Source organism: Harpegnathos saltator, unplaced genomic scaffold (genome assembly GCF_003227715.2).
Source record: "Harpegnathos saltator strain DR-91 unplaced genomic scaffold, Hsal_v8.6 scaffold177, whole genome shotgun sequence".
Lineage (NCBI taxonomy): Eukaryota > Metazoa > Arthropoda > Insecta > Hymenoptera > Formicidae > Harpegnathos > Harpegnathos saltator.
In genome coordinates, this window is record NW_020229958.1 from 459,058 (window position 1) to 486,229 (window position 27,172).

The 27,172-nt window shown below is 33.6% G+C and overlaps 4 protein-coding genes across 9 annotated transcripts; 1 reads left to right on the forward strand and 3 right to left on the reverse strand.

Moving 5' to 3' along the window:
- Nucleotides 1-37: 37 nt before the first annotated feature.
- Nucleotides 38-4,731, reverse strand: LOC105189146 (protein SHQ1 homolog). 4 transcript variants are annotated; one of them, XM_011151069.2, is made up of 11 exons: nt 4,655-4,731; nt 4,254-4,444; nt 3,571-3,761; nt 3,280-3,476; nt 2,715-3,116; nt 2,525-2,648; nt 2,280-2,443; nt 2,050-2,201; nt 1,922-1,969; nt 617-815; nt 38-125 (listed from the first exon to the last, which is right to left on the reverse strand). In XM_011151069.2, the coding sequence occupies exons 2-10, from the start codon at nt 4,394-4,396 to the stop codon at nt 623-625; spliced, it is 1,614 nt and encodes a 537-aa protein (XP_011149371.1). In that variant the 5' UTR covers nt 4,397-4,444; nt 4,655-4,731; the 3' UTR covers nt 38-125; nt 617-622. The 4 variants fall into 4 exon arrangements, with proteins under 4 accessions (XP_011149371.1, XP_011149374.1, XP_011149370.1 ...); XM_011151068.3 differs by lacking the exon at nt 38-125 and having other exon boundaries at nt 476-815; XM_011151071.3 differs by lacking the exon at nt 38-125 and having other exon boundaries at nt 476-815; nt 4,254-4,413; nt 4,655-4,706.
- A 2,052-nt stretch (nt 4,732-6,783) lies between these two features.
- On the forward strand, nt 6,784-12,120 carry Art7 (arginine methyltransferase 7). Of its 2 annotated transcripts, none has more exons than XM_011151066.3 (10): nt 6,784-6,937; nt 7,090-7,338; nt 7,416-7,565; nt 7,636-7,857; nt 7,964-8,196; nt 8,343-8,472; nt 8,591-8,820; nt 9,178-9,733; nt 9,810-9,970; nt 11,722-12,120. In XM_011151066.3, exons 2-10 carry the CDS (start codon nt 7,156-7,158, stop codon nt 11,960-11,962), a joined length of 2,106 nt encoding a protein of 701 aa, XP_011149368.1. In that variant the 5' UTR covers nt 6,784-6,937; nt 7,090-7,155; the 3' UTR covers nt 11,963-12,120. The 2 variants fall into 2 exon arrangements, with proteins under 2 accessions (XP_011149368.1, XP_019699681.1); XM_019844122.2 differs by having other exon boundaries at nt 11,725-12,120.
- Dtwd2 (DTW domain containing 2) lies at nt 12,096-14,602 on the reverse strand. The gene is made up of 6 exons (XM_025297442.1): nt 14,522-14,602; nt 14,203-14,411; nt 13,638-13,799; nt 13,372-13,552; nt 12,433-12,635; nt 12,096-12,332 (listed from the first exon to the last, which is right to left on the reverse strand). The coding sequence occupies exons 2-6, from the start codon at nt 14,286-14,288 to the stop codon at nt 12,203-12,205; spliced, it is 762 nt and encodes a 253-aa protein (XP_025153227.1). The 5' UTR covers nt 14,289-14,411; nt 14,522-14,602; the 3' UTR covers nt 12,096-12,202.
- An 804-nt stretch (nt 14,603-15,406) lies between these two features.
- LOC105189142 (piwi-like protein Siwi) lies at nt 15,407-21,944 on the reverse strand. Of its 2 annotated transcripts, none has more exons than XM_011151063.3 (11): nt 21,689-21,944; nt 20,652-20,831; nt 19,773-19,869; nt 19,248-19,433; nt 18,849-19,057; nt 18,593-18,778; nt 18,342-18,512; nt 17,929-18,208; nt 17,375-17,742; nt 16,800-17,208; nt 15,407-16,458 (listed from the first exon to the last, which is right to left on the reverse strand). In XM_011151063.3, exons 2-11 carry the CDS (start codon nt 20,802-20,804, stop codon nt 15,818-15,820), a joined length of 2,700 nt encoding a protein of 899 aa, XP_011149365.2. In that variant the 5' UTR covers nt 20,805-20,831; nt 21,689-21,944; the 3' UTR covers nt 15,407-15,817. The 2 variants fall into 2 exon arrangements, with proteins under 2 accessions (XP_011149365.2, XP_011149364.2); XM_011151062.3 differs by having other exon boundaries at nt 20,652-20,817; nt 21,689-21,943.
- Nucleotides 21,945-27,172: the final 5,228 nt, after the last annotated feature.

Genomic DNA, 27,172 nt, shown 5'->3' on the forward strand with positions numbered 1-27,172 from the left:
CAGCATTGATTCTCGTTGGATTCTCGATAATACGCTCCTCGTTGTTTCGCAAACTGGCGTAATACGTAAAAATATAAATACCGCACGTGCAAACCGCCGCACACAAGAATGCCGTTTGATATGCGCTAATGTATGAAAAAGAGGATATAAACTTTATATTAATTTTATTCTTTATGTTCTTGTTACATATATACACATATATGTGTATATATATGCATATATATACACACATATACATCGATGTTAACACTTGAACAAAATACAAGCCTCAAATCTGAATATTTAACATTTAAATCTAATTTTAATATATTTAATTCTTACCTATTTTAATTTCAAGTTCAGTATACAAACTAGTGTATATATAATTTAACGCTTGTGTTAATATAACTAATTAATTTGGAACAACTTTTAAACAAAAGTTTTAAACAAATACATTACATAAGATGTAATAGAAATATGTACAAGGTATAAAGTAAAATTTAAATATATGATAAGACTGATTAAATATATGATATGACTGATTCAAGACTAAAAAATTATACCTTTGGAGAAAATTCAATGTTAATTATGCAGAATATTTTACAAATAAATAAAATGTTAACCATAAATTAATTACCATTAATTAATGCTCATTTAAGACACCATTTTCGGAGTCACTTTTAGGATTACTGAAGTCATCAGAGTCAAGATCACTAACACTGCTGGTAGAATCACTGCTTGACGTGGTAGTTCTTGTTAGGTAGTTTCCAGAATCTGTTTCGTAATCTGTATCAGTACTGTCTGTTGAACTTGAACTGCTTGAAGATAACCTGGATCTATACATAGAGTAAATATGTGAAAACAAAGTAGAAATAGTTGTAGTAATGTAGGCTTATATTTTGCATTCCTATTATTAGTAGGAATTTTTATATATTTTAATTATTAGTACAATATATGTCAATATGAAATTATTTTATCTTATAATTACATCTGTGGAATAGATATATGCTGATAGATAAGTTGTTAAGATAATCCAATGTTAATTTAGAAAATCCAAATGTATTGCATGGTGTATCAAGACAAATAGTGCACAATAATAATTATATGTGTTTCTATATGTTTCTATGTGTTTCTACGTGTTTCTACGTGTTTCTATGTGTTTCTACGTGTTTCTATGTGTTTCTAGGTATTTCTATGTGTTTCTGTGTGTATGTGTGTGTGTGTGTGTGTTCTGTGTGTATGTGTGTGTGTGTGTGTTCTGTGTGTATGTGTGTGTGTTTCTGTGTGTATGTGTGTGTGTTTCTGTGTGTATGTGTGTGTTTCTGTGTGTATGTGTGTGTATGTGTGTGTTTCTGTGTGTATGTGTGTGTTTCTGTGTGTTTCTGTGCGTTTCTGTGTATTTCTGTACGTTTCTGTGCGTTTCTGTGCGTTTCTGTGTGTTTCTGTGTGTTTCTGTGTGTGTGTGTGTGTGTGTGTGTGTGTGTGCGCGCGCGCGCGTGTGTGTGTGTGTGTCTGATATATCAAGTAAAAAAAAAAAAAATAGAAATTGCTAAAAAATGAAACAAAAATTATTAAATTGCAGTGACTCTTTTGTTAGATAAAGGAGCATACAGCATGCAATATAACTTAAAACAATTTATAACAAATATATTAGTCACCAGCAAAACATACATTGTATGCCACAAGTTTTGTTAAGATCACATGTATTATATCTATATATACTATTATTATTATTATTATTAAGGATTTATTTGGATAAGGAATTGGATAAGGAGTTATATACATATATAATTATTAAGCTATAATTATATAGCTGTATATTTATATGTATGTGCATGTGTATGTAGCAATAAAAAAGAAATAAATTTTATAAAAATAGTTACCACGCTTTGCGTTAAATGGTAATTACTAATGGTTAAGCTAAGTATATTAAAGTACTTACAAATGTTTAAAAAACTGTTTTTGTTTAACATGGTACATATTCTTTGGCCTTTAAAATAAAATTATATGAAATGCATAAAACATTTGGAATACGTCTGGTTACAAAGCAGAAAAATATAATCTACTTACTTTTCTTCCTCTTCGTCTTCAAGAGCCAATGCATTTATTTGTTCAGTGGCCTCATAAATAGTATTTGCTATAATAAGTTCTTTGTGAACAGTATGACCTTCTGCTTCTAATTTCACTAAACCGAATTCCATATTTACCTTGTCAGGATAAACCTTTATAATTAATAAATATATAAAGTAAAATAACATCAAATAAGAGTATATGAAAAATATAATTTTTATGGAATTTACGTTATCCAAAATAGTTTGTAGTGATTCTATTAAAGAATCAGGACACTTTTGTAACCATATTAAAAAATCCTTGATGTATAATTGATTTAATATGTAACGTGGCGCATATGATGTATTGAAAATGCTGTGTATTTCACAGAAGCATTTGATAATGTATTTCTTTCCTGCACATGAAACATTCTTAAATAGTAAAATTCTGCTGATATATTTGTATATTGCATTAAAATAGTCTGATATATACTCACCCAATTTTACAACTTTTTTAACATCTTCAAAAACTTTCATAGATAGTTCCCAATTTCTGTAAAGAGGATAACAAAGCGACCTTCGGAAACATGCTATTATAACTTCATCCATAGAAGTGAAATTCTGAAATTAAATAATTATTTGTTTAAATAATGGAATAAGCAATTTTTATGCAATTTTTTTACATACCTGAAACCAACATAATGTAGAACTGAGTTTGTTGATTGTCCAACCACTTTCCACAGTATTTTCTCCTAAAGTTGTTCTACGATTATAACAATTAGCATATAAAATATCCACAAGATTTAAACATAACTTCTGAATATCTTCAGCTTCTAATAAATATTCCTTATTTGGAAGTTCTTTCAACAGATCAACTTCTACTTCATTAAACATAATTTGATCTTTCTGTAATGTATCCCATTCTGCTACATATGCTATGTGTTCAGTCCATTCTGGTTCAAAATAATCCGCTAAATAATGATCTTCATTGAAGTCTTTATCTTCATGCAATTGCCGCAAAGTTTTTCTTTCTATTTCAGGAGTTATATCAGGAGTAGGAAGATCTATTATATCCTTTATCCACACTGGCTAAATTTAAGAAAATAAAACATATATGTTACTTGTAAGATTAATTATTTCACCTAACATTATTAAACTAAAGAAATACTTTTTTTATTTCTATACTTATTATGAAATAATTTATAACAAATTTAGCTCATTATTTGTGAAAAAATTAGTCATAAAAACATACTTCAAATGCACTTAATGCTCCAGATATTTTATTTGCAAAACCATATTTTGGAGAATTGGTAAGAAGGGTTATATTTTCTACAGCCTGTTTCTGAGGAATAAACCAAATATCTCCTGAGTCAGCACCACTTGACATATCAACATCTGTAATATTTTGTAAATTCCCATCTATGTCTGCTGAACTTGTAGATGGATTACCTAAAATTTAAAGTATTACTTTATATGTAAATATAACTTATATATATGTTAACAATATTGGCTTATATTTTTATATTATATTTGAACAACTTACCAATTACTTCAATGGAAGGAGCAATTATATTATGTTTTTTTGGCGGTTCCAAAAATATGGTTATCATATCTAAGTTCTCAAAGTACTCTCCTTTATTTACTTTTGATAATTTTAAAGTAAAATAACCCTTTTCACAATCATAAGAACCAGAGGATGAATCATTTTCTTCTATTTCACCTGGTAATTTCAATCTGTAAGATTTGTTCAATATATCTAGTATAGATCAAAATATAAATATCATATATGAATATATAGGTAAATTTTCATATGTATAATTATTATGCTTAAGTATAATTTTAAAAAGGAGTAAAAGAATAATTTCCTAACAAGTTTAATTTTTATATATTAGGGTACACAAGATATAAATTTTAACCCTTTATATCCTAAATTAATTTACCCAAGACCTTATTAAATTTTTGCGTAATTAAATAACTCTTGGCATATCATAAACATAAGAAACAGGAAAATAAATTTTGTAACAATTCAATGATTAAATTTTGATGTGGTATTTATAAATACCGACAGGAATATAGGGTAAGACATGGGAAAAAAATTCAAGAGCGCATATATAGAGCGGTACTTTGAAGTACAGGATACAAAGGGTTAAACATAAATAAGGATAGCTTACAGAAAAAATACCTGAAATTTACTAGATTATAATAAAATCTTATTTTATTGTTTACCTCAAAAAGTATGGTGTAGAATAAAATCTGAAGTCTGTTCCATCAACATATACCTCTGTGGTTTTTATGTTGGTGTATGGAGCATGTATAACTATTATAACTTCTGTCTCTGTTTGAGTTATCTCAAAGCGAGGAGTTAACATTTTATTGTGCTTTTCAACTTAATAAAATTATATGCTTATTATTGATTTCTGTGAGAATAATACATATTTAACATATAGAAATGTATCAATTTAAGCATATGAGTAGTTAAAACATGCATATCGAATTTCGAATCTATAGATGCTTACATAAAAAAACTATATTTTTATTAATCATTAATATAGTTTAATACTGTATTAACTATTATTTATCCTTAACTATTATTTACCCTTCTATTTATACCTTCACTTTCTATTTACCTTTTAACCTTCTATTTATATCCCTTTACATGTATCAAACAATAAAAATTTATTTTAGTTACACTGAGACTATATAGAACAAAGATAGGATGGTTGATAGGTAAAAAGTTATGACATTTTTATTTAAGGCTGCGTTTCGATATTCACTGTCAGCACTAAAAATCTATAGTATATGTGACATAAACTATACATGCTCAGTACTGGCAGTGAATTTTGGAACGCAGCCTAAATAAAACCAGCGGCACACGGTACTTGTTTTCGTGCTGGATTGCTTGCTGGATGAAAATACTGCGTTTTGATTGGTACATTTCCGAAGATGGATGGAAATGTACCAATCAGAACGCAGTATTTTCATCCAGCAAGCAATCCAGCACGAAAACAAGCACCGTGTGCCGCTGGCTTAAATCTGGCAACACAATCAGTGGCTACATTGGCCGCGTTCAGTAGAACAAAGTGATCAGAAAGCGTTTAGTGATTATTGTCTGTGATTGGAGCATTCTTTTAGATTCTTCATAGACCCAGAAGTATTTACCAATCAGGAGCGAGATTCAATGGAAAATCTAGTAATGTTGTCCAACTTTTGAGTCTGCTGAATGGCTGCATTCAGCAGACTCAAAAGTTGGACAACATTACTAGATTTTCCATTGAATCTCGCTCCTGATTGGTAAATACTTCTGGGTCTATGAAGAATCTAAAAGAATGCTCCAATCACAGACAATAATCACTAAACGCTCTCTAATCACTTTGTTCTACTGAACGCGGCCAATGGGTGCATTGGGTGCATTTAGTACTACACCGCTCACTGAGCGCTAAGTGAGCTCTTGCATCTGATTGGTATATACCTTTAGATTTAAAAATATACACCAATCAGATGCAAGAGCTCACTTAGCGCTCAGTGAGCGGTTGTAGTACTGAATGCACCCAATGCACCCAATAAAAGCAAACGTGCAATTCAAATGTTGCGAGCTTTGCTGTGAATTCTATCAGACACCGAAGTTATATTTGTTAAATTCTTACGATAAAAAATCACGTTTAAACAAAGGCAAAACTTTTAAAAGATTTTGAACATGCGAATTCTCTTCTGTACCAAATTCAGTGTTAGAATACGGGGTATGTTTCTCACATATGAGTGGTGCAATTATACGAAATTCAGCAACGAAGTTCAGTAACGTACACATACTAATTATGAACGTTAATTTGGCGGGATTCGATTAGCAGACAAGAGATAGATTTAAGACTAAGATATAAGTAGGCGTGGACATTGCAAATATTAAATTAATATATTAATATATTTATGTTAAAGGCATGGATATTTAGAATAGAAAAGATACTGTTAAGAATCAGAAAGTTGGAAAACTCGGAATGATATCTCATTTTGCTCATCTTAGATGCTTTTCTAGTGTCTCATTCTCCGCGCATGCGTAAAAAACATATTTCGTCTCGCAATACTATTGTGGATCTTTATAATATGGAAGAAGCATGTAGTTGGCCGGTGTGTTTGGCTATTCGCGAAAATCTATTACCATCTCCTATCCCGCATATTCCCATTTTAATTGAAGATATTCACCGGTACGTGACCCTACCTGATTACGAGGAAAACTGTATCAAGTACGTACAGACTATCGGTGAAATTTTACCTGGTTCAGCACGACTCGCTCGACTTCGCAGTATTTCGACAAACAGCAATGCCGAAGTCACTCTTAGACTGGAGAATATTCCAGTAGAAACAATATATATTAAAGACGAGAAGGGAAGACGTTTGCACATATGGGTAAAAAGTACTATCTTTATAATTAGTGAAACATATTCCTGTCTTCCAACAAATTTGCTTCACCTTAATACTTAACACATTGACTGTCCAGTAAATTTTGTGTTTTCATTATCACAAACATGTTATGATAAAATGTGTAATATGATAAAATCTTATTATCATTATATCTTGTATGTATGACATAATTATCTCAAGAAAGATCATCAAAAACTATGACATTATTGAAAGATCAAGTGTCGGTTATTCCTATGGCAGTTAACATGTTAAATACAACACTTGATGTACTACATTGTATTGTGACATATAATGATATTGTTCAATATCTTGAGTAATACTTTTATAATATTTTCTTTATAGGAAAAGTTTCATATTTTTAAAATATTTGGAAAATTGGAACAGAAGGAAAATGAAACTGTGTTGATAGCTCATAAGTTATTGAAAGTTGAAGATGTACCTGATAGTTTGAATATGCTATCATTGTTATCTGCAGTAGTACGTCCTATGTATTATCAGTAAGTTTTCAAATATTTAGTGGTCATAACAAATATTTTCAACAATATTTAAATCTACTGATAACAATGACAATGTATATAATTAAGATTCAATATTCAATTTAAATATTTTAACTTTGAATAATTGAATAATAAATTATATTGTTTCGTAGGTACAAACAGCTCAAATAGTACAAATATTTTGTCAAATTTCTTTTTTCTCTGTGTGCCAACTGTAAATGTTAAGGACTACTTTTAATATTCTAACAAGTTCATTGTCTAAACAAAACATGAGTATATTTATGCAGTGTTTAAATCCTCTTACGGGTATTGCTACATGGGAGGAAAAGGATCAATATTACGATTATCATCAGGAAGTAGCTAGGTCTGCATTTGCAGACATGCTACATGATCATGAGCGAGTTAATATTTTCTTGTTTTCTATCATTGCTTTAGAATCTTAATTTACCAACCATTAATCTTTTATATCCTTTGACAGAATGAAAAGTATTATATTGCTCTAAAAGCAGCTATCATAAAGAAGCATCAGGCAGGAGAAGAGGCTAATGTGTTAGATATAGGCACTGGTACAGGATTATTATCAATGATGGCAGCCAAATGTGGTGCTGATACTGTAACTGCATGTGAGGTACAAAAAGCTCTACAATTTATCTTGAACTTCTCCTATTTCCCTGCATTTGTAAATAAGAATTTTCTAGGCTTTCACACCAATGGCCAACTGTGCTGTGAGAATAATCAAAGAAAACGGCCTCGAAGATAAGATTAAGTTAATTTGCAAACGTTCTACGAAAATGACGATCGGGAAGAATGGCGACATGCCAAAGCGCGCAAACATTCTAGTTACCGAGGTATTCGATACGGAGTTGATCGGTGAAGGAGCTTTGTCAACATTTCGACATGCTCACGAGGTTCTTCTCGAGGTAACGCAAGCCGATATACAGTGTGTGTTATTTGTGTAATATTCTGTTATTTTTAAATATATATTAAGATGTTGGAAATAAAGAGATGTTTTATTATTTACATTAGGGAAATAGTATTGTCGTACCACACAGTGGGACAGTATGGGCGCAGGTAGTCGAGAGCTCCAGAGTTTGCGCTTGGAATCGAGTAAAACCTATTCAAGGTGGAAAGGATATATTAGTCAATGCTCCGCCAGCTATCCAAGCATGCTCTGGTGCGGCAGCAGTACACGACATGCAGCTATCTCGTATTCCTCGTGATGCTTTTATGCCATTGCTAAAACCGCAACCTATTTTTAGGTAGATATGATGTTCCTATCTCTCTAAGAATGCAATACTACATGTACAAACTACATTTAAAAGTACAATTGCCGAATGTTGTTAACGAACTGCATGTTCGGGTGAAATTCTTACATTAATTTCTTTTTTATGAAAACGTGCTTCAGGTTCGACTGGTCTGGCAAGAAACCTCTGTTATATGATGAAAAGGTGTCATTACGCGCACAACCGATAGCAACTGGGGTCGCGCACGCGATTTTTATGTGGTGGGATTTAAATATGGATATGGATAATCAGGTAGTTATGATATCTTTTTCCTTATATATTTCTTTTATAATCTACTTGTTCTCTTTTTTTTAATTTGTTTCCGCACCTTTCTAAAGGATAAATAAATACTGCGATATTATCCCTGTAGATTCTGCTGAGCTGCGCACCTGTGTGGGAACATCCAGATACCCCTGATAATATAAAGGATGATACTGAGCGTTTACAGGAGATGGCAAATTTAATACCTTGGAGGGATCACTGGATGCAGGCCGTATATTATCTCCCGGAACAGGTGCCAATCACGCAAGGCGTCGAAGTGAACCTCGTCGGATATCATGACGAGTATTCTTTCTGGTTTAAATTGCTCAAGGGATCAGTGTAAATTTCCACTTTTTTTTCCATAATATTTCAATCATTCTTGCGTTTCGTAATTGATGCGTTAATACATATCAATATTTCTTTCATATTTTCATATTTGCGTCACTATTACTCGTTACTGTTATTCGTGCTATCTTTCTTATGGCTTACAAGACTTGAAAAGTTACTTTGTAAAAATAATTTATATGCATTACTGGAAAAAATAACGTTACTGATTTGTTACGAAGTATCTTGCAATGATAATATAACGTTACAAGCAACATATTACTTGTCAACTCTAATAATCTGTTTCGAAGCAAGCGTATTTTTCATTCGAAATTGGTAATGAGTTAAAAAGGAAATTATTATATGGCGCAGAGAGAAGATTCCAGAATGCCCAAGACCCGTATGCAACTGTTGTGCGCATGTTGCATATTCGAGAACGCGCATCGGTCAATTGAATGACACAAATCGCAATGAGAAGTATATACGGGCTTTGCGGAAGAGGATCACGGCAAATAGCGTCTGCCTTTGTCTCTCGGACGGTTGCTTATTAGCACTCGCGGCTGCGAGACTGGGCGCCAAGGTATTTCTCTTAGAGCAGAACTTTTTGTCGCGCAAAACCACGGAGATGTTCCTGCAAGCGAACGGCCTCGCCGAGCGGGTGAAAATCGTCGAATCAATCGAAGATCTGCCAGAGGCACGCGACATCAATTTTGTCTTCGGAGAACCGTACTTCTTAAATTCCATAGTGCCCTGGGAAAATTTACGATTTTGGTACCTCGCCTCTAGATATCCGTCGAGCGTCGTACGGATGCCGATTGTGGCGACAATTAAAGCCGTCGCCGTTGAGTTCAAAGATCTACAGAAGATAAGAGCACCTCTTGGCGTATGCGAAGGTTTTGACTTGTCTTGTTTCGATACACTTGTGCAGGTTTGTAAGTTTTGTTATTACACCGTGATATATAGTTTTGTATCAAACATGATAAAATGATACCCTGCGTTTTCAGACTTCTAGTGAACAAAGCGATAATCCCATAGAAGCACATCCACTCTGGGAATATCCTTGCAAGGCGTTATCGGCGTCCTTTAACATCATAGAACTTGATCTTACGCGTAATGTAAATTTTGATGAGCGTATTCAAGTGTCGGGCGATGTTCCGTTCTTAGAGTGAGTCTCTTCCATTGGATTTTTGTGAACTTAGAACAAAAAATGTGTTGCTAAGTAACACTGATCTGAATGGATTATACAGGGTGATTCAGACCACCCGTACAGCCCTTTTATTTCGGAAATAGAACATTTTAAAGAAAAATGTTTCAGACAAAAGTTGTATGGCTTCAAGGGTGACATAAGATGGTATCATTGGTTTGACCTTGAAGAGTTACTTGATGGTCACATGAAGGTTATCTTCAATTTCTTAAATAGAACCTACTATTTCTCATTACATATTCTTGTTAGCTTATCTCGAGAGCTTTCCAAAACACTATAACAAAATATTTTTTCAATGAGTACTTTTCGAGTTATGAGGCTCCAAAGCAATATTTTGCAGTACTTTGACATAAAGTACAAAATATGTTGTGTTGTTATGAGGTCTAGTAAATCCTTAGGTATTATTTTAAAGACAAATTACCTTTTCACTCAAATCTCTGTAGTTATGCATGTTTCAAAAAATTCGGATTATCCTACTTTTAGCGCTATCCAAGAACAACGACGTGGACGTAGTAGAATTCTGTTCCCTTTGGTGTGTAGGTTTAACGTGAGTAATCCCCTTGCCTCTCGTGTGTGTGTGTATCTGTGTGTCTGTATTCAAGTAAGGTAGTGTTCTATGTGAGCACCATTCTTTTCAATGCAAACGTCTACTCTGTTTTGACAAGAATTGGTTGCTCGAAGAATTTCATCGCTACTTAAAGATTGAATTGCTTCTGTTATTCTGGTAATCATATCATTCCTTGTAGTTGGGCGATTACGGTATACTATGTCTTTTACCTTTCCCTATAAATAATAATCTAGGACAGTGAGGTCCGGTGGTCGAGGTAATAATATGTAATAATAATAATATAATAATGTTTCCCAATAAGTGGATAGGTAAATATGGTCCAATCGATTTTCCACCTCGATCACCGGACCTCACTGTCCTGGATTATTATTTATGGGGAAAGGTAAAAGACATAGTATACCGTAATCGCCCAACTACAAGGAATGATATGATTACCAGAATAACAGAAGCAATTCAATCTTTAAGTAGCGATGAAATTCTTCGAGCAACCAATTCTTGTCAAAACAGAGTAGACGTTTGCATTGAAAAGAATGGTGCTCACATAGAACACTACCTTACTTGAATACAGACACACAGATACACACACACACGAGAGGCAAGGGGATTACTCACGTTAAACCTACACACCAAAGGGAACAGAATTCTACTACGTCCACGTCGTTGTTCTTGGATAGCGCTAAAAGTAGGATAATCCGAATTTTTTGAAACATGCATAACTACAGAGATTTGAGTGAAAAGGTAATTTGTCCTTAAAATAATACCTAAGGATTTACTAGACCTCATAACAACACAACATATTTTGTACTTTATGTCAAAGTACTGCAAAATATTGCTTTGGAGCCTCATAACTCGAAAAGTACTCATTGAAAAAATATTTTGTTGTAGTGTTTTGGAAAGCTCTCGAGATAAGCTAACAAGAATATGTAATGAGAAATAGTAGGTTCTATTTAAGAAATTGAAGATGACCTTCATGTGACCATCAAGTAACTCTTCAAGGTCAAACCAATGATACCATCTTATGCCACCCTTGAAGCCATACAACTTTTGTCCGAAACATTTTTCTTTAAAATGTTCTATTTCCGAAATAAAAGGGCTGTACGGGTGGTCTGAATCACTCTGTATATCGGTATCCTCAATTTTCCAGCAGCGGTTCCTGTAATGGCGTTGCTTTATGGGTGGATTGGCAATTGGACACCGAGATATCGGTGTCCTGTGGCCCGATCGAGGAAATAGTGCCTGGCAAATGCGTGTCCTGGGATCCATACACGAGACAAGGAGTGCATTTATTCCGTAAAATTTGTGACGTCACTAAAGGAAGCATGCTTTCTTGGACGTTTACCTTTATCCCGCAACACGGTGAAGTCGAATTCAATTTTAATTATTAAGGAACGTTCGAATATGTATAAAAACAGTAAAGCTGTAAAAATAGAAATTTGACTGAAATATCAGAAGTGCAAAATGTGCTTGAAGTGCTGATAATGTTCTTACATGCTAAAGTATATTAAAATTTATTGTAAGTATAAATAAAGAGATTTTATTGCGAGTCCAACATTTCACTCGACGATTCTTGTTCGAATATCACATTAAGAGCTCTTCACTGTCAATTGTAGATGCATTTTAAAACGTTACGACGTACCGTCTGGTAATATGCGTAATTGTTTGGCAAGTCTTTTGCCAATCAACTTCGGGTAAGTTTTTTGTTTAATAAGAAATTCCTTACTCTGATGGGTTACCGCGCCATTCTCTAATTGAAATCTACAAACAAAAACGGTTTTATCAAGACAAGAATTAGAATTTATTCTGTAGAGAAGTGTTAACGATTGTAAAAGTGTAAGGAATTTTAATGCATTCTCACCTGCACAAATAATGCAACGGACCTAACATTTTTTCCCTTAGTTCGGGGTCGCCTTCTAGAATTGAAAGTGCACTTGCGCCTGTTTCTAATGTTGAGAGGCAACCTTCCGTTGGCTGTGTCCTAATCACATACTCGCTAGTGGGTACGCCGATTAGCTTGCAAGCTCGTAGAAAATATAAAGATGGACTAGAGTGATATATTGCCTGTGAGATATGTGTATGTATGCGTGAATATGATGACAAATAACAAGAATTTATCCTGATTAATTGCTTTTTTTTTGGAAATCTCATTATATGTACTTGTACATTGTCTAGAGATTTATAAATGAGTAAATAATTATAAGGATTTAATTATAATTATAAGGAATTATAAGGAATTAAAATCAAATATGAGAGTAGAAAACAATAAGAGCCGATTATAGATCTACTTTGCATATATTTGTAATATTCTGTATATAGATGTACATAAATTATCTTATTGTCAGAATATTTCAATTGATGTGGTCATCCTCAAATTGATACAAATTATAAGTGATTCTCAGTCATGAGCAACAGAATAGGTCATATAACGCATATAATATATAAAAAAGAAGTTATGTTTTAAACCAAACTAGTTGACTTATCTTTTTTTTTTTTATGAAATATGTTACAGTTTTTATATTATCATGAATTTACTATTATTACCAATTATAACAAACTTAGTCTTACAATGTTTAGAAACTCAACCAATCAATCAAATTTCATATAATTTCATATTTAAATTTTATATATCACTATTTATATAAAGATGTGCAAACTAGATCCACAATCAACTCTTATTAGCTTTTACTCTTATATTGTTTGATTTTGAACTATAAATTAGATATTACTTAGTAAGTGAAATGTTGATACAAGGGACTTATAGTTAAATTAAACTTGTAGCTAAATCATCAGTGATTACTTTTGCTTGTGGCCATGTTCCATCCAGTAGAACCAAGTTATATGCTTTTTGTTCATTGATACCAATTGGATCTAATGTATCTAATGCAACAGCTCCAGGTGAAGGATATAGTAAAATAGTGTTTTTATCATTTAGAATTTCTGCTAGGCCTTCATGTATAGGTAATGGAAACTTTTTTCCTCTAAAAGAAATAAACCCAATTGTCAATTTAAATTTATAAAATATAAACAATCAAGGATAATAGTAAAAGCAATCAATCTTTTTACCTATAAATTAGGCACTTTCCTGATTCTAAAGCTAATGCTAGCATTGGCACTGTACGTAAACAACGCTTTGCTTCAGCTGGATGCTGCAAGATTATTATTCTTGATGCTGGATTAAGACGTTGTTTTGGTAAACCTGGACACCAACATACTTGCACAGGTCTCCTGAAAGTAACACCTGTTGCTTTAACTTGAAACTTTTGAAAATATTTATTTAAAATCACATTTTCCTCTAAACAATTATGTTCTAGCTATTAATTGTTGACACAAACATTACTGTATATATTGAAGCATTTTCTAACCTTACAACTTGAAATTTAAAAATAAACTTTATTTTTATAATAAGAAGGATAACAATATCTTAACTTTTATATTTTAATTGTAAGCAATGAAATATATATATATATGTGTTAAGTTTTATTAAAATTAATAAAAATACTTGTCTTCCTTTTAATGGTTTATAAATGTATATTTGCCCAATTTATACTATACAAGTATATATATTCTCTACATAAAAAATATACATATAATAGGATATATATTCTATACATGTACTTTTTGCACTTACTTGCATTGTGAGCATTTGTCTCTTGTCTCAGGAGGATCAGCTGGAATATTCGCTAGCTCATTCCACACATTATCCTCATTCGTCATGATAATTGGTTATCAGAAGTATATTTTCTGATAATCTCCACACATGATATCGCGTGATTAGTCAATTTACGATTATAACTCAATTTAAGGAGAGTATCTACTTAGAGTCGTCCTTTCAAAGAGCTAAATTTTATAAATTTGCGGAAAATTGCATGTATTAAATTTTTAATGAATTATATATAGGCAGAGTTGCGACATAATAAAACTTTTGAAAAACTATTATTTGTTATTACTTTAAAGTCACCGCCAATACGAAGTCCGCTATCAGTAAATGATAGCATGCGCGCGATCAAGGTGGACAAACTCTCGTATACTGAATTGTAATAATAACGAAACGTGCTTTCCCATATAACTTACATGCGCGTGCGCAATATATTTAACATTTTATTTATAAAATCTATGTTATGTAATACGATCAACTTTTAGAAGGCACAAAACATGATGTATTGTACGTGTATATTATATATATATATATATATATATAGTGTATATATGCATCATTTTACTTAATAGAATATTTTACTAAATGTATTATATGTACATATTATACAACATAAAAATCGTATGAAAGGATTGTTCATGAATGATACGTTCTTTATTGAGATGACATAGATATGTTTATTACAAAGTGAAATACATATCTTTGATTATTCAATTATAATGCAAGCTTTACAATCAAAATGAATATATTTTGTAAAAGTACTTAACATATTAACAGGTCATAATTATCATTTCAAATAAATTGTATCTGTTGTATTATCATATATCAATTTTTGAACATAATGTCAAGTCAAATTAAGGCTAACGGTCTTTCTTTCTTTCATTTGAACACTTGTGTGTATTTTTCTCAGTTTCTTTTGATTAAACATTTTTGAAATTTGTGCAATTTTCATTGTGCAAGTACTTCAGGGTTGATCGAGTACTCTAGGATACTTTGGTTGAAAAAGTAGGATATTTTGGTTGAAAAATGTAAGACATATTACTTATTTATCTTAGTTATAAAAAAAGTAAATACTCTTTTCATAAACTCTAAAGTGTACACGTACGTGTACACTTTAAATACATGTAATGTAACTACAAGTATTCCTAAATATTTTATATATATTCTTATATAATAACATACAAATGTATATTTTTCTATCAGTGCACACTATCGACGAAGAAATTTTCTTATGCATATAATAAACTTTAACTATATGTTTGTGAAATTTTGTCCTGTTATATAAATCATCAGTACAAATCAATAGATTTAGACACAGATTTACATTACTACGATCTTGAGAAGTGATACATGTTAACTGTAGGGTAAAGCGCAAAACAGAATGAATAAACTTAAAAATTATCAAAATATCTGATGTCTTGTAGAATCATACAATTTAATATGATTATTAATCATGTTTTACTGTTATTGTGGGAGATAAAAATTAAACAAAAATTACGAGAAAAGCTTAAGATTTTTTGCAATTTGTAGATATATAAAATAAATGAATTTGCAAAAACATCTAAAAGGAACAAAAAAATACAAGTAATTATAAAAAGTATAATGTCTTTTCCAGTTGGGAGTCTGGCGATTGGTGAATATATTTACTCACTAAAAACGCCAGCTTATGAGCATAATGGCAAGGTGCCGGTACTCGGACAGTGTTAGTGCAATTAAAATACATATGGGTTAGTTTATATGTAAGACGTTGCATCTTGTCCGGATCTAAATTGATATTATCATAAATAACGCTATATAAAGTTGGTGTTACTGTGCCATTCCTTACTTGCTGTGACACAATAAAGAAATCGTATTTGATCGGACTTGTGACGACATCATCAACCACCGTACCCGTCGGTGGATTCTGCTTATTGAAGAAGAATCGAGTATTAACACGTTTTGTCACAATTATGAATGACATTCTATATTTCTCGCCACCATAAAGCTCGTTAAGTTTCTTCCGTAAGTCCACGATTTCCCGCTGCAAAACTAGCGACACTTGACCTTCGCCAACGCCGTCACGATAAATCAGTATACGTGCGGGCAAAGTCCTGTTATGCGCCTGATATGCCATCGCGGCCTTATATATATTTAAGGAGAACATGTGAGATAATTCATCGCCGTCTGAATGTAAGTTGGTTGAACTGTAGTATTTTGTAAGATCTTTGTCTAAAGATGCCACCATTGCACCTGTAACAAATCGTTAATATGACGAAAGGGAATTGATAAATGTTTAATAAATATTACGTCTAATGACGTTATATTTTGTGCTACATACAATATATATATATAAATAAAATATAATATATATATAAATATATATATAAAAGAGATTAAAGTGAAGATTGCTTTAACGTATTCAACAAGATATGTAATCGAATGTTTCAAGCCGGATTTAAACACTGAACTATTAAAAAAAAAAAAAGAGAAAAAATCTTAAATGAATAAGTCAAATAGAAATAATAGACAGCTCAAAAAATAAAACACAACTTTACAATATTAAAATTGATGAAAGAGTTCGGAATGCTTACCGAAATCTTTATTTGGGTTTGCTGTATCGTGGCAAACATCGAATCCAATGACCATTAATCCATCCAGTGGAATGTCTACGCGCCAAGGCGCTCCACCTAACTTACAATTCATTTGTATCGCTACTTTTGTAGTGATGGACTGAAGATTCCTGTGCGACAAATTCTTTTGCAAATAAACTTGAGATGCTACAGGCCGATCCACACAGCATTTTTTTTTGATCGCCGAATAACGATCAATGCGATTGTTCGCTACTACGCAAAATATCAGCTGTGGTATCCGTTTGCATAGAATTCTTTCAAGGAATTCACTATACCCGCTTGGTCTATCATCACCGATCCATAATACTTCCGGTTGTTCTACATGGAATGATATTCCACGTGATATTTTCAGTATACCATCCACGAAGTTCTGAAATCAATACTGTGTCATTCAAAGCGAGGGAAGTTATATAAACAGAATGTTTTAACTCTCGAATTCACAACACAATCATATGTAATACATGATACGCAATACAATAATATGCAAGAAACCGAATGACAAGACAGAAGGAAAAATATAGAATATATTGTAATACCTGAATACCGCCTACACCTGTACGTTTTTTAAGAAATTCCGGGGCAATAAAAATCCAATCTTTCAATGCTGTAACATTGTAACACCGTTTGTTTTTCATGTGACTAGACCATTCACCTTTATCAGGCATAATGAATGCATTTCCACCAAATACAAGTTTTTCGGGAGGTAAGACACGTGCATCAATTTGAAGCAAGTTGTGATCTAAGTTTAAGTTCCATTGAGTGAGTTCTTGCATAACTTGAGGCTGATCGCGAAGTCGTCTATTGAACGACAATAATTTTTCGATACGCACGTCAGGATTAACGCGTGTATATTGGGCTAGACTCTGCATAACCGAGAAATTTTCCCTCATTGCATCAGTCAAACCTGGAAATTACAATAGCAGTGTATCAAAGCAATCAAATTAAGAACCGAGTATGAATAAACAATTACATTATATGAAAAAACATTTTTTAGTTTAGTAAGATGCAATAGTAAGTACAGAATAATGAGAGTCAAATCAAATCTTAAATTAAAGTTGCCGATAAATTTGCACGATACAATTACACGCACCTGTCGCACAACATAATTCAGGCACTAAATAAACTGGGTCTCCTCTGTCGGCTTGTCGATCTCTCGGTCTATTTCTTGTTAGAAGCATCGGCTGACTAGCATTAGTAATTCTGATGTCGTATTTGGTGCGGTAATATTCAATATATGTTATCATTCTGCCGTCTTTCATAGGAAATGTTGCTCGAGGGTTTGCTGAATAATCCACATCCTCAATACGGTATGTATTGTTATTGTAAGCGGTAAGAACTACTGTTCCTATCACCATGGCAGAAAATTGTGCCTATACACGCATACGTGATAAAGTTGGAGATATGTATAAAATTATATAGGGAAATAACGTTTATTGTATGATATATGTGTGTATAAAAATCCACACGAACATATAGGAAATTTTAAATAGGAGCACAACTTACTCGGTAGTTGCGGCTATCATTCCTGTAACAATCATTCAGAATGTCAAGCAATGTTTCTTGACGCATAATTTTACTCGTTATCTCGGCGCACAATAAGATATCACGTTCATGTTGTCGGATGGATGTTAAATATCCTGGCCACAATTCCAATTTATGTTCCGGCAAGGTCACCTACATAGCATAACCAAACAATTCCGTTACGTTTTTTTTAAGCGCAAATCACTTCGACGTGACATAATGTCTGGACGTACTTTATTCATGGCATCGTAATAATTACGACCGACTAATTGAAGCCTTAGGTAGCCCAAACACTTTCTCATTATTATATTGAAGAATTGAATATAATGGGGATCTCCTTGCATGATGCTACCAACAACACGAACAGTAATTCTTATATGCGTATTATCCGATTGTCGAGTTGATAGAAGCTCCATTTGCTAAAATAAATAGATTGCATTTATCACAAACAATAGTGAAAGTAAATACAATATCATCTAGATTCCTTACCTCGGGTAATCGATTGCTCGTGTACATTACAGTACCATCGAAAATGTATGCACCGATTTTTTCTTGATGAAGTCTAAGTAAACCTTTACGTACAGCAGTGCGATCTTCTTCAGGTGCGAAATCGACATGATATTGGTAAACGCACCAATCAGTCTTACTAATAAACTTGAAATAATTTGCTCTTATCGAAATAGGGCTGCCAGTCACTCCTGAAAGTTGTGTGAATAAAAAGAAATGTGTAAGCAACTTCTAAGAACAAATAAAAATATTCTGGTATTATTCTACTACCCAATACAATATGTTCTATCGACATGCATTGATGTACACGAATTAATTATTTTATATGATCTTTTTGTCAAATGAGTAATATATTAAATTAATATCATAATTATTGTTTACCCTTCTTGTTTATTATATGGCTTGGTTTCGTGACAAAGATATCCGCTGATACAATTCTTTTACCCCGGGATGCTCCTCTTCCTGTGACAACGACTGCAACACCATTACCTCCACCAGCAATTCCACTGGGTCCAGCAATTCCACTGGGTCCAGCAATTCCACTGGGACCAGCATCTCCACTGGCACCTTTTATAAAAGAAAAAAGTTACATTATATATTTAATGTTTACTTATATACATATATTACTGCTAAGTGTAATACATATGTTAACAATGTGAATATGTTCATTATATATTTATGTATTAAATAAAGTACATATACACATCCAAACATTACGGATATTTTTCAATTATAGCAAAATTATTAGATATTTCTCAACAGTAATAAAAATATATTATTTTTTTACTTTATGTAATGATACAAATATTATGTAAGTTATTATGTACATAAAATTAAGAAATAAATAATGCAGTAATGATAGAATAACAATAAATAATGATAAAAGAAAACAAAAATATGAAATACCAGGTTGAAGTGTCATCTTCTCAACACCCCGACCTATCTGCATGACTGCAGTACTGTCACCTTTTGCACCAACACGTTGTGTCACGCCACGGCCACTCTGTCATATTTAATTGTTTAGTTAAACAATAATGAATAGTTCTTGTATTATTTATATTTTATAAAAATTTATACAAAATTATTACAAAGAACACAAATCCTAAAAATAATCAAATATGATCAATTTTTATATGAATTTATTGTATGTATAATTTGTTACGCCACAAGAAATATAAATTATAATATGTTAAGCTTGGTCAATTTTAAATATATGTACATTGCTTTATTATGTACTTTTGGATAGTTTTTAATCTGATTAAATTTCAGGAAATATTGTTTTAATAAATATATAGAAATATTTTAATTTGAAAGGACTACTTATATATACCTACAATAAAATTAAAAAAATAAGAGAATCGTATAATATATAATAAAGAAACTGTAAAGCTAAATATAAATATATCTAAGATAAAAATACTTTGTTTTGCTCAATAATAGAGATTGATAGGTGAAACTAATGTCATTAAATATAAAATAACAATATTGTATGAAAAGAATTTTGATAAACAATTTAAATTTATATTCTGTATGTGCAACCACTAAACTTTATAGATTTGATTTAAATCACCACTAGCCTGTTTTGAATAAATTATATTACATATCATAAACATTATTGCAAAATTGAACATGAAAAGAAAATGTTTTGATTATATTGACATGACTAGTGCTTGTTATATTTGTAATAATCATAACAAGAATAATAAACTACTCACTAAGTATTATTGTACATTTAATTTTTAATTAATATTTAAAAACATGACACATGTGAAATATATTACTTACTGAAGAACTGCCAGCCTGAGGCAGTACTGTTTGCCCTGGTCTACGAACTTCTTGGCTTGATGATTGGGCATGTGGAAGCTGTTGAGATGTTTGCTGTGGTTGTTTTTGTGGTACTGCACGCCCACGGCTTCTTCCTCTTCCCCTTTCAGACATCTTGTCTCAAGTACTGATACAAAATGACTACTTACATATATTCATATTTAAGAAATAGATATATGAAAAGAAGTCATCAGTAGAAAAGTACAAAATGTTAACTAAAAACTATTAAAAAAATAAGAGAAGAAATATACAGAGGAAGAAGAAAGGATATATTTGATCAATGTAAGATTAAGAGAGAAAAAAGATTGAATATGGAAAAAAGTAGAAAGAATTGATAAACAAAACACAAAGATCAAAGAAATAAAAATAAAACAGTAAACTTTAATTATTTTATTTTAATTAATTTATATACTAAATAAGAATAAGTAAAAGAAAAAAAATAGTCTAAGAAGCTATACAATATTATTAAAATAAAATCAAGATTCTGAGAAAAAAAATATGAAAGAAATATTAATATATTATCGCTGCTTCCTCCTAATCTTTTTCCTTTTCTAAATTTTGTATGCCTTTAAATTAAAAAGAAATATTCAAAATAAGTTCGAATTTTATTAACAAAGTTGTTTTATCATGTAACTAATGAACAAACTATGCACAATACACCATATAGAATAAAATTTTTTATATTAACATGTTGGTTTGTATATCTATAATTCTTTGTTTAGGGAATTTTTTCAGAATATCTTATAATAAAGTATAAAAAAAAAAGTGTAAAAATGCAATTATTACAAGTTCGTTTTTAACTGCGATTTAATATTCACTGCTAGCACTAATAATCTATGATACGAGTGATATACCTATGTATTTTCAGTACTTGCAATGAATATCGGAATGTAGCTTTTGTTTACGTTAATTTTCCAATTACCATAATTTTAGCTGAATTTTAAAAATTATTTCACCGTTTTCGTAAATGCAAATGTTTGACATATAAAATACTATACCTTCAATAAAATTTTAATATAGCTTCAGGCAAGAACTGCCTGTCTTTTTCCGTCACTTATTCTGAATATCTCCACAACACATTGGAAGTGAAGCTGTTGGACATCAAATAACCAGCGGATGTTAGTTTCAATATTGTTTCATGTTAATTGGTAAGAAATAACCACGACTGCGTATCACGTGATCATCCATCAATAAGAAACGGCATCAAGCGCACGCGTATTGGTCAGCTGCGCGATCTCGGACATGCAAACTATGATTAACTGTTAAAATTTACACAAAATATCAAGTTTGTCGTTCTCGTAGTAATAAATATATATTTGTGGAACATAATGCGCATAAACAAATTGACAGGAGAAACGATACGATAAGATAATTCAATAACAAACGGTATCTCAAGCGACCAATAACAGCGTAAGGTGAACATCAAATGATGTTTTGAGTTTGGTAATAATATAGGCTGCGTTCCGATATTCACTGCCAGTACTGAAAATACATAGTTTCTGTCACGTATATTATAGATTTTTAGTGCTGGTAGTGAATATCGGAACGCAGCCATAATAATAGGGAGTTTTTTTCTCGCAATATCGGTTGTGTTCCGGAATTTACTGCCAGTATTGAAAATATATATATATATTATAGAATTTCAGTGCTAGCAGTAAGTATCGGAAAGTAGCCATCATCTCTCAGATACGATAAACGTTGATCGTGAATGCTTTTGGTCGCGTATATCGCAGCATTATTTCTGAGCGAATAACATTAATGATTTACGTTTATTGTATCTGAGAGACGGTATTGCAAAAACTCTTTAATTCTGGCTGCATTCAACGTTAGAAAATTTTTACAATAACGTTTCTCAGATATGGTAAGTGCTAAAGTTACAAGAAAGTGAATTTTATTTAACGTTACCCTATTTGAAAAATGTATTGCAAGAACTCCTTAGTATGTTCCTAAACGTCTAATGAAAATCTGCCTTTTGATTATAAATTTTTTTCCATTCATATTGATACATAGGATAAATCTATACTTTTTTACATAGACTAAAGCTAAAGCTAAGACTCCATGCATGCGGTGAACTGCGGCAAACGGTTGCGGTGACCAATCAGGAGGGAGGCGCAAGTCCGGTTGCGGCAAGCTCCGGCATGTGTCTGTCTCCTGATTGGTCACCGCAGCCGTTTGCCGGAGCTCACCGCATGCATGGAGTCTTAGCTTTACTCTTACAGCTATTGTAAACGAGCCTTTAAGCTGACGTGTAAAGGGAGGCATCCAATCCGACACATCACAATTGGACACTAACCGACGCAAAGTATTATCTAGTGAATTACTAGATCCAACCAATCATTTAAGGCCATCACACGTAGAAAAATTTTAACCGTAATTGTAAGGTTGTAAGAAAACTGATCAATCACAGTCGATCCATTCTCTTGTGACATTATAATAATCGACTGTGATTGGTCAGTTTTCTTACAACCTTACGGTTACGGTTAACATTTTTCTACGTGTGATGGCCTTTACTTTGTATCTAATCGTATGTCGAATAGATACACAACCGTTCTTTTCACTTTTTGCATTAAGGCTTGTCTACATTAGCTGTAAGAGAAAGGCTGTAAGGTTGCAAGACACGAAATGAAATATTTTCATTCGCTGACAGCTTACGTTACAGCCTTAGGTCCAGTTCCACAACTTGCTTTAAACTCTGTTTATTTCATTTCGAAAAATATTTCATTTCGTGTCTTGCAACCTTACAGCCTTACTATAAAGACCCATCTACACGAAATGAAATATTTTCATTACAGCCTTACTCTTATAGCTATTGTAGACGAGCCTTTACAGCTAATGTAGACGAGCCTTTACTCTTACAGCTATTGTAGACGAGCCTTTACTCTTACAGCTATTGTAGACGAGCCTTTAGTTCAAGTCTTTCGAAAAAGAAGGAACCTATAAATTGCGTTCTAAAGACCCATCTACAATGGCTGCAAGAATAAGGTTCTAAGTTCTAAGCGTAAGCAGTAAGGCCCAGTTCCACAAAATCAAGTTTAAACCGTGATTATCTGAACTGACGTTACATTTAACGGCATGGTTAAACTTATATCGCGTTCCACATCATGTTAGGGTCGCCATCATAGAGGGTCGCCATTGTAGTCCAAAATGTAGGGTTTTGAAAGGGCTTTAATTTGGTACCTGTCCGAAGCCTGTATCTCTAACCGTTTAGGAGATATCGAAGGTTAAAGTTTTCTAACCTTTCTCCGTCGATATCCAGCCTTCATCCGTCGATATCTCCGCTTCTATTGGGAGTAGAGGGTCGTCATTGTAGTCCAAAATGTAGGGTTTTGAAAGGGCTTTAATTTGGTACCTGTCCGAAGCCTGTATCTCTAACCGTTTAGGAGATATCGAAGGTTAAAGTTTTCTAACCTTTCTCCGTCGATATCCAGCCTTCATCCGTCGATATCTCCGCTTCTATTGGGAGTAGAGGGTCGTCATTGTAGTCCAAAATGTAGGGTTTTGAAAGGGCTTTAATTTGGTACCTGTCCGAAGCCTGTATCTCTAACCGTTTAGGAGATATCGAAGGTTAAAGTTTTCTAACCTTTCTCCGTCGATATCCAGCCTTCATTCGTCGATATCTCCGCTTCTATTGGGAGTAGAGGGTCGCCATTGTAGTCCAAAATGTAGGGTTTTGAAAGGGCTTTAATTTGGTACCTGTCCGAAGCCTGTATCTCTAACCGTTTAGGAGATATCGAAGGTTAAAGTTTTCTAACCTTTCTCCGTCGATATCCAGCCTTCATCCGTCGATATCTCCGCTTCTATTGGGAGTAGAGGGTCGTCATTGTAGTCCAAAATGTAGGGTTTTGAAAGGGCTTTAATTTGGTACCTGTCCGAAGCCTGTATCTCTAACCGTTTAGGAGATATCGAAGGTTAAAGTTTTCTAACCTTTCTCCGTCGATATCCAGCCTTCATTCGTCGATATCTCCGCTTCTATTGGGAGTAGAGGGTCGCCATTGTAGTCCAAAATGTAGGGTTTTGAAAGGGCTTTAATTTGGTACCTGTCCGAAGCCTGTATCTCTAACCGTTTAGGAGATATCGAAGGTTAAAGTTTTCTAACCTTTCTCCGTCGATATCCAGCCTTCATCCGTCGATATCTCCGCTTCTATTGGGAGTAGAGGGTCGTCATTGTAGTCCAAAATGTAGGGTTTTGAAAGGGCTTTAATTTGGTACCTGTCCGAAGCCTGTATCTCTAACCGTTTAGGAGATATCGAAGGTTAAAGTTTTCGAACCTTTCTCCGTCGATATCCAGCCTTCATTCGTCGATATCTCCGCTTCTATTGGGAGTAGAGGGTCGTCCATGTAGTCCAAAATGTAGGGTTTTGAAAGGGCTTTAATTTGGTACCTGTCCGAAGCCTGTATCTCTAACCGTTTAGGAGATATCGAAGGTTAAAGTTTTCTAACCTTTCTCCGTCGATATCCAGCCTTCATCCGTCGATATCTCCGCTTCTATTGGGAGTAGAGGGTCGTCATTGTAGTCCAAAATGTAGGGTTTTGAAAGGGCTTTAATTTGGTACCTGTCCGAAGCCTGTATCTCTAACCGTTTAGGAGATATCGAAGGTTAAAGTTTTCTAACCTTTCTCCGTCGATATCCAGCCTTCATCCGTCGATATCTCCGCTTCTATTGGGAGTAGAGGGTCGTCATTGTAGTCCAAAATGTAGGGTTTTGAAAGGGCTTTAATTTGGTACCTGTCCGAAGCCTGTATCTCTAACCGTTTAGGAGATATCGAAGGTTAAAGTTTTCTAACCTTTCTCCGTCGATATCCAGCCTTCATCCGTCGATATCTCCGCTTCTATTGGGAGTAGAGGGTCGTCATTGTAGTCCAAAATGTAGGGTTTTGAAAGGGCTTTAATTTGGTACCTGTCCGAAGCCTGTATCTCTAACCGTTTAGGAGATATCGAAGGTTAAAGTTTTCGAACCTTTCTCCGTCGATATCCAGCCTTCATTCGTCGATATCTCCGCTTCTATTGGGAGTAGAGGGTCGTCATTGTAGTCCAAAATGTAGGGTTTTGAAAGGGCTTTAATTTGGTACCTGTCCGAAGCCTGTATCTCTAACCGTTTAGGAGATATCGAAGGTTAAAGTTTTCTAACCTTTCTCCGTCGATATCCAGCCTTCATCCGTCGATATCTCCGCTTCTATTGGGAGTAGAGGGTCGTCATTGTAGTCCAAAATGTAGGGTTTTGAAAGGGCTTTAATTTGGTACCTGTCCGAAGCCTGTATCTCTAACCGTTTAGGAGATATCGAAGGTTAAAGTTTTCTAACCTTTCTCCGTCGATATCCAGCCTTCATCCGTCGATATCTCCGCTTCTATTGGGAGTAGAGGGTCGTCATTGTAGTCCAAAATGTAGGGTTTTGAAAGGGCTTTAATTTGGTACCTGTCCGAAGCCTGTATCTCTAACCGTTTAGGAGATATCGAAGGTTAAAGTTTTCTAACCTTTCTCCGTCGATATCCAGCCTTCATCCGTCGATATCTCCGCTTCTATTGGGAGTAGAGGGTCGTCATTGTAGTCCAAAATGTAGGGTTTTGAAAGGGCTTTAATTTGGTACCTGTCCGAAGCCTGTATCTCTAACCGTTTAGGAGATATCGAAGGTTAAAGTTTTCGAACCTTTCTCCGTCGATATCCAGCCTTCATTCGTCGATATCTCCGCTTCTATTGGGAGTAGAGGGTCGTCATTGTAGTCCAAAATGTAGGGTTTTGAAAGGGCTTTAATTTGGTACCTGTCCGAAGCCTGTATCTCTAACCGTTTAGGAGATATCGAAGGTTAAAGTTTTCTAACCTTTCTCCGTCGATATCCAGCCTTCATTCGTCGATATCTCCGCTTCTATTGGGAGTAGAGGGTCGCCATTGTAGTCCAAAATGTAGGGTTTTGAAAGGGCTTTAATTTGGTACCTGTCCGAAGCCTGTATCTCTAACCGTTTAGGAGATATCGAAGGTTAAAGTTTTCTAACCTTTCTCCGTCGATATCCAGCCTTCATCCGTCGATATCTCCGCTTCTATTGGGAGTAGAGGGTCGTCATTGTAGTCCAAAATGTAGGGTTTTGAAAGGGCTTTAATTTGGTACCTGTCCGAAGCCTGTATCTCTAACCGTTTAGGAGATATCGAAGGTTAAAGTTTTCTAACCTTTCTCCGTCGATATCCAGCCTTCATCCGTCGATATCTCCGCTTCTATTGGGAGTAGAGGGTCGTCATTGTAGTCCAAAATGTAGGGTTTTGAAAGGCTTTAATTTGGTACCTGTCCGAAGCCTGTATCTCTAACCGTTTAGGAGATATCGAAGGTTAAAGTTTTCTAACCTTTCTCCGTCGATATCCAGCCTTCATTCGTCGATATCTCCGCTTCTATTGGGAGTAGAGGGTCGTCATTGTAGTCCAAAATGTAGGGTTTTGAAAGGGCTTTAATTTGGTACCTGTCCGAAGCCTGTATCTCTAACCGTTTAGGAGATAT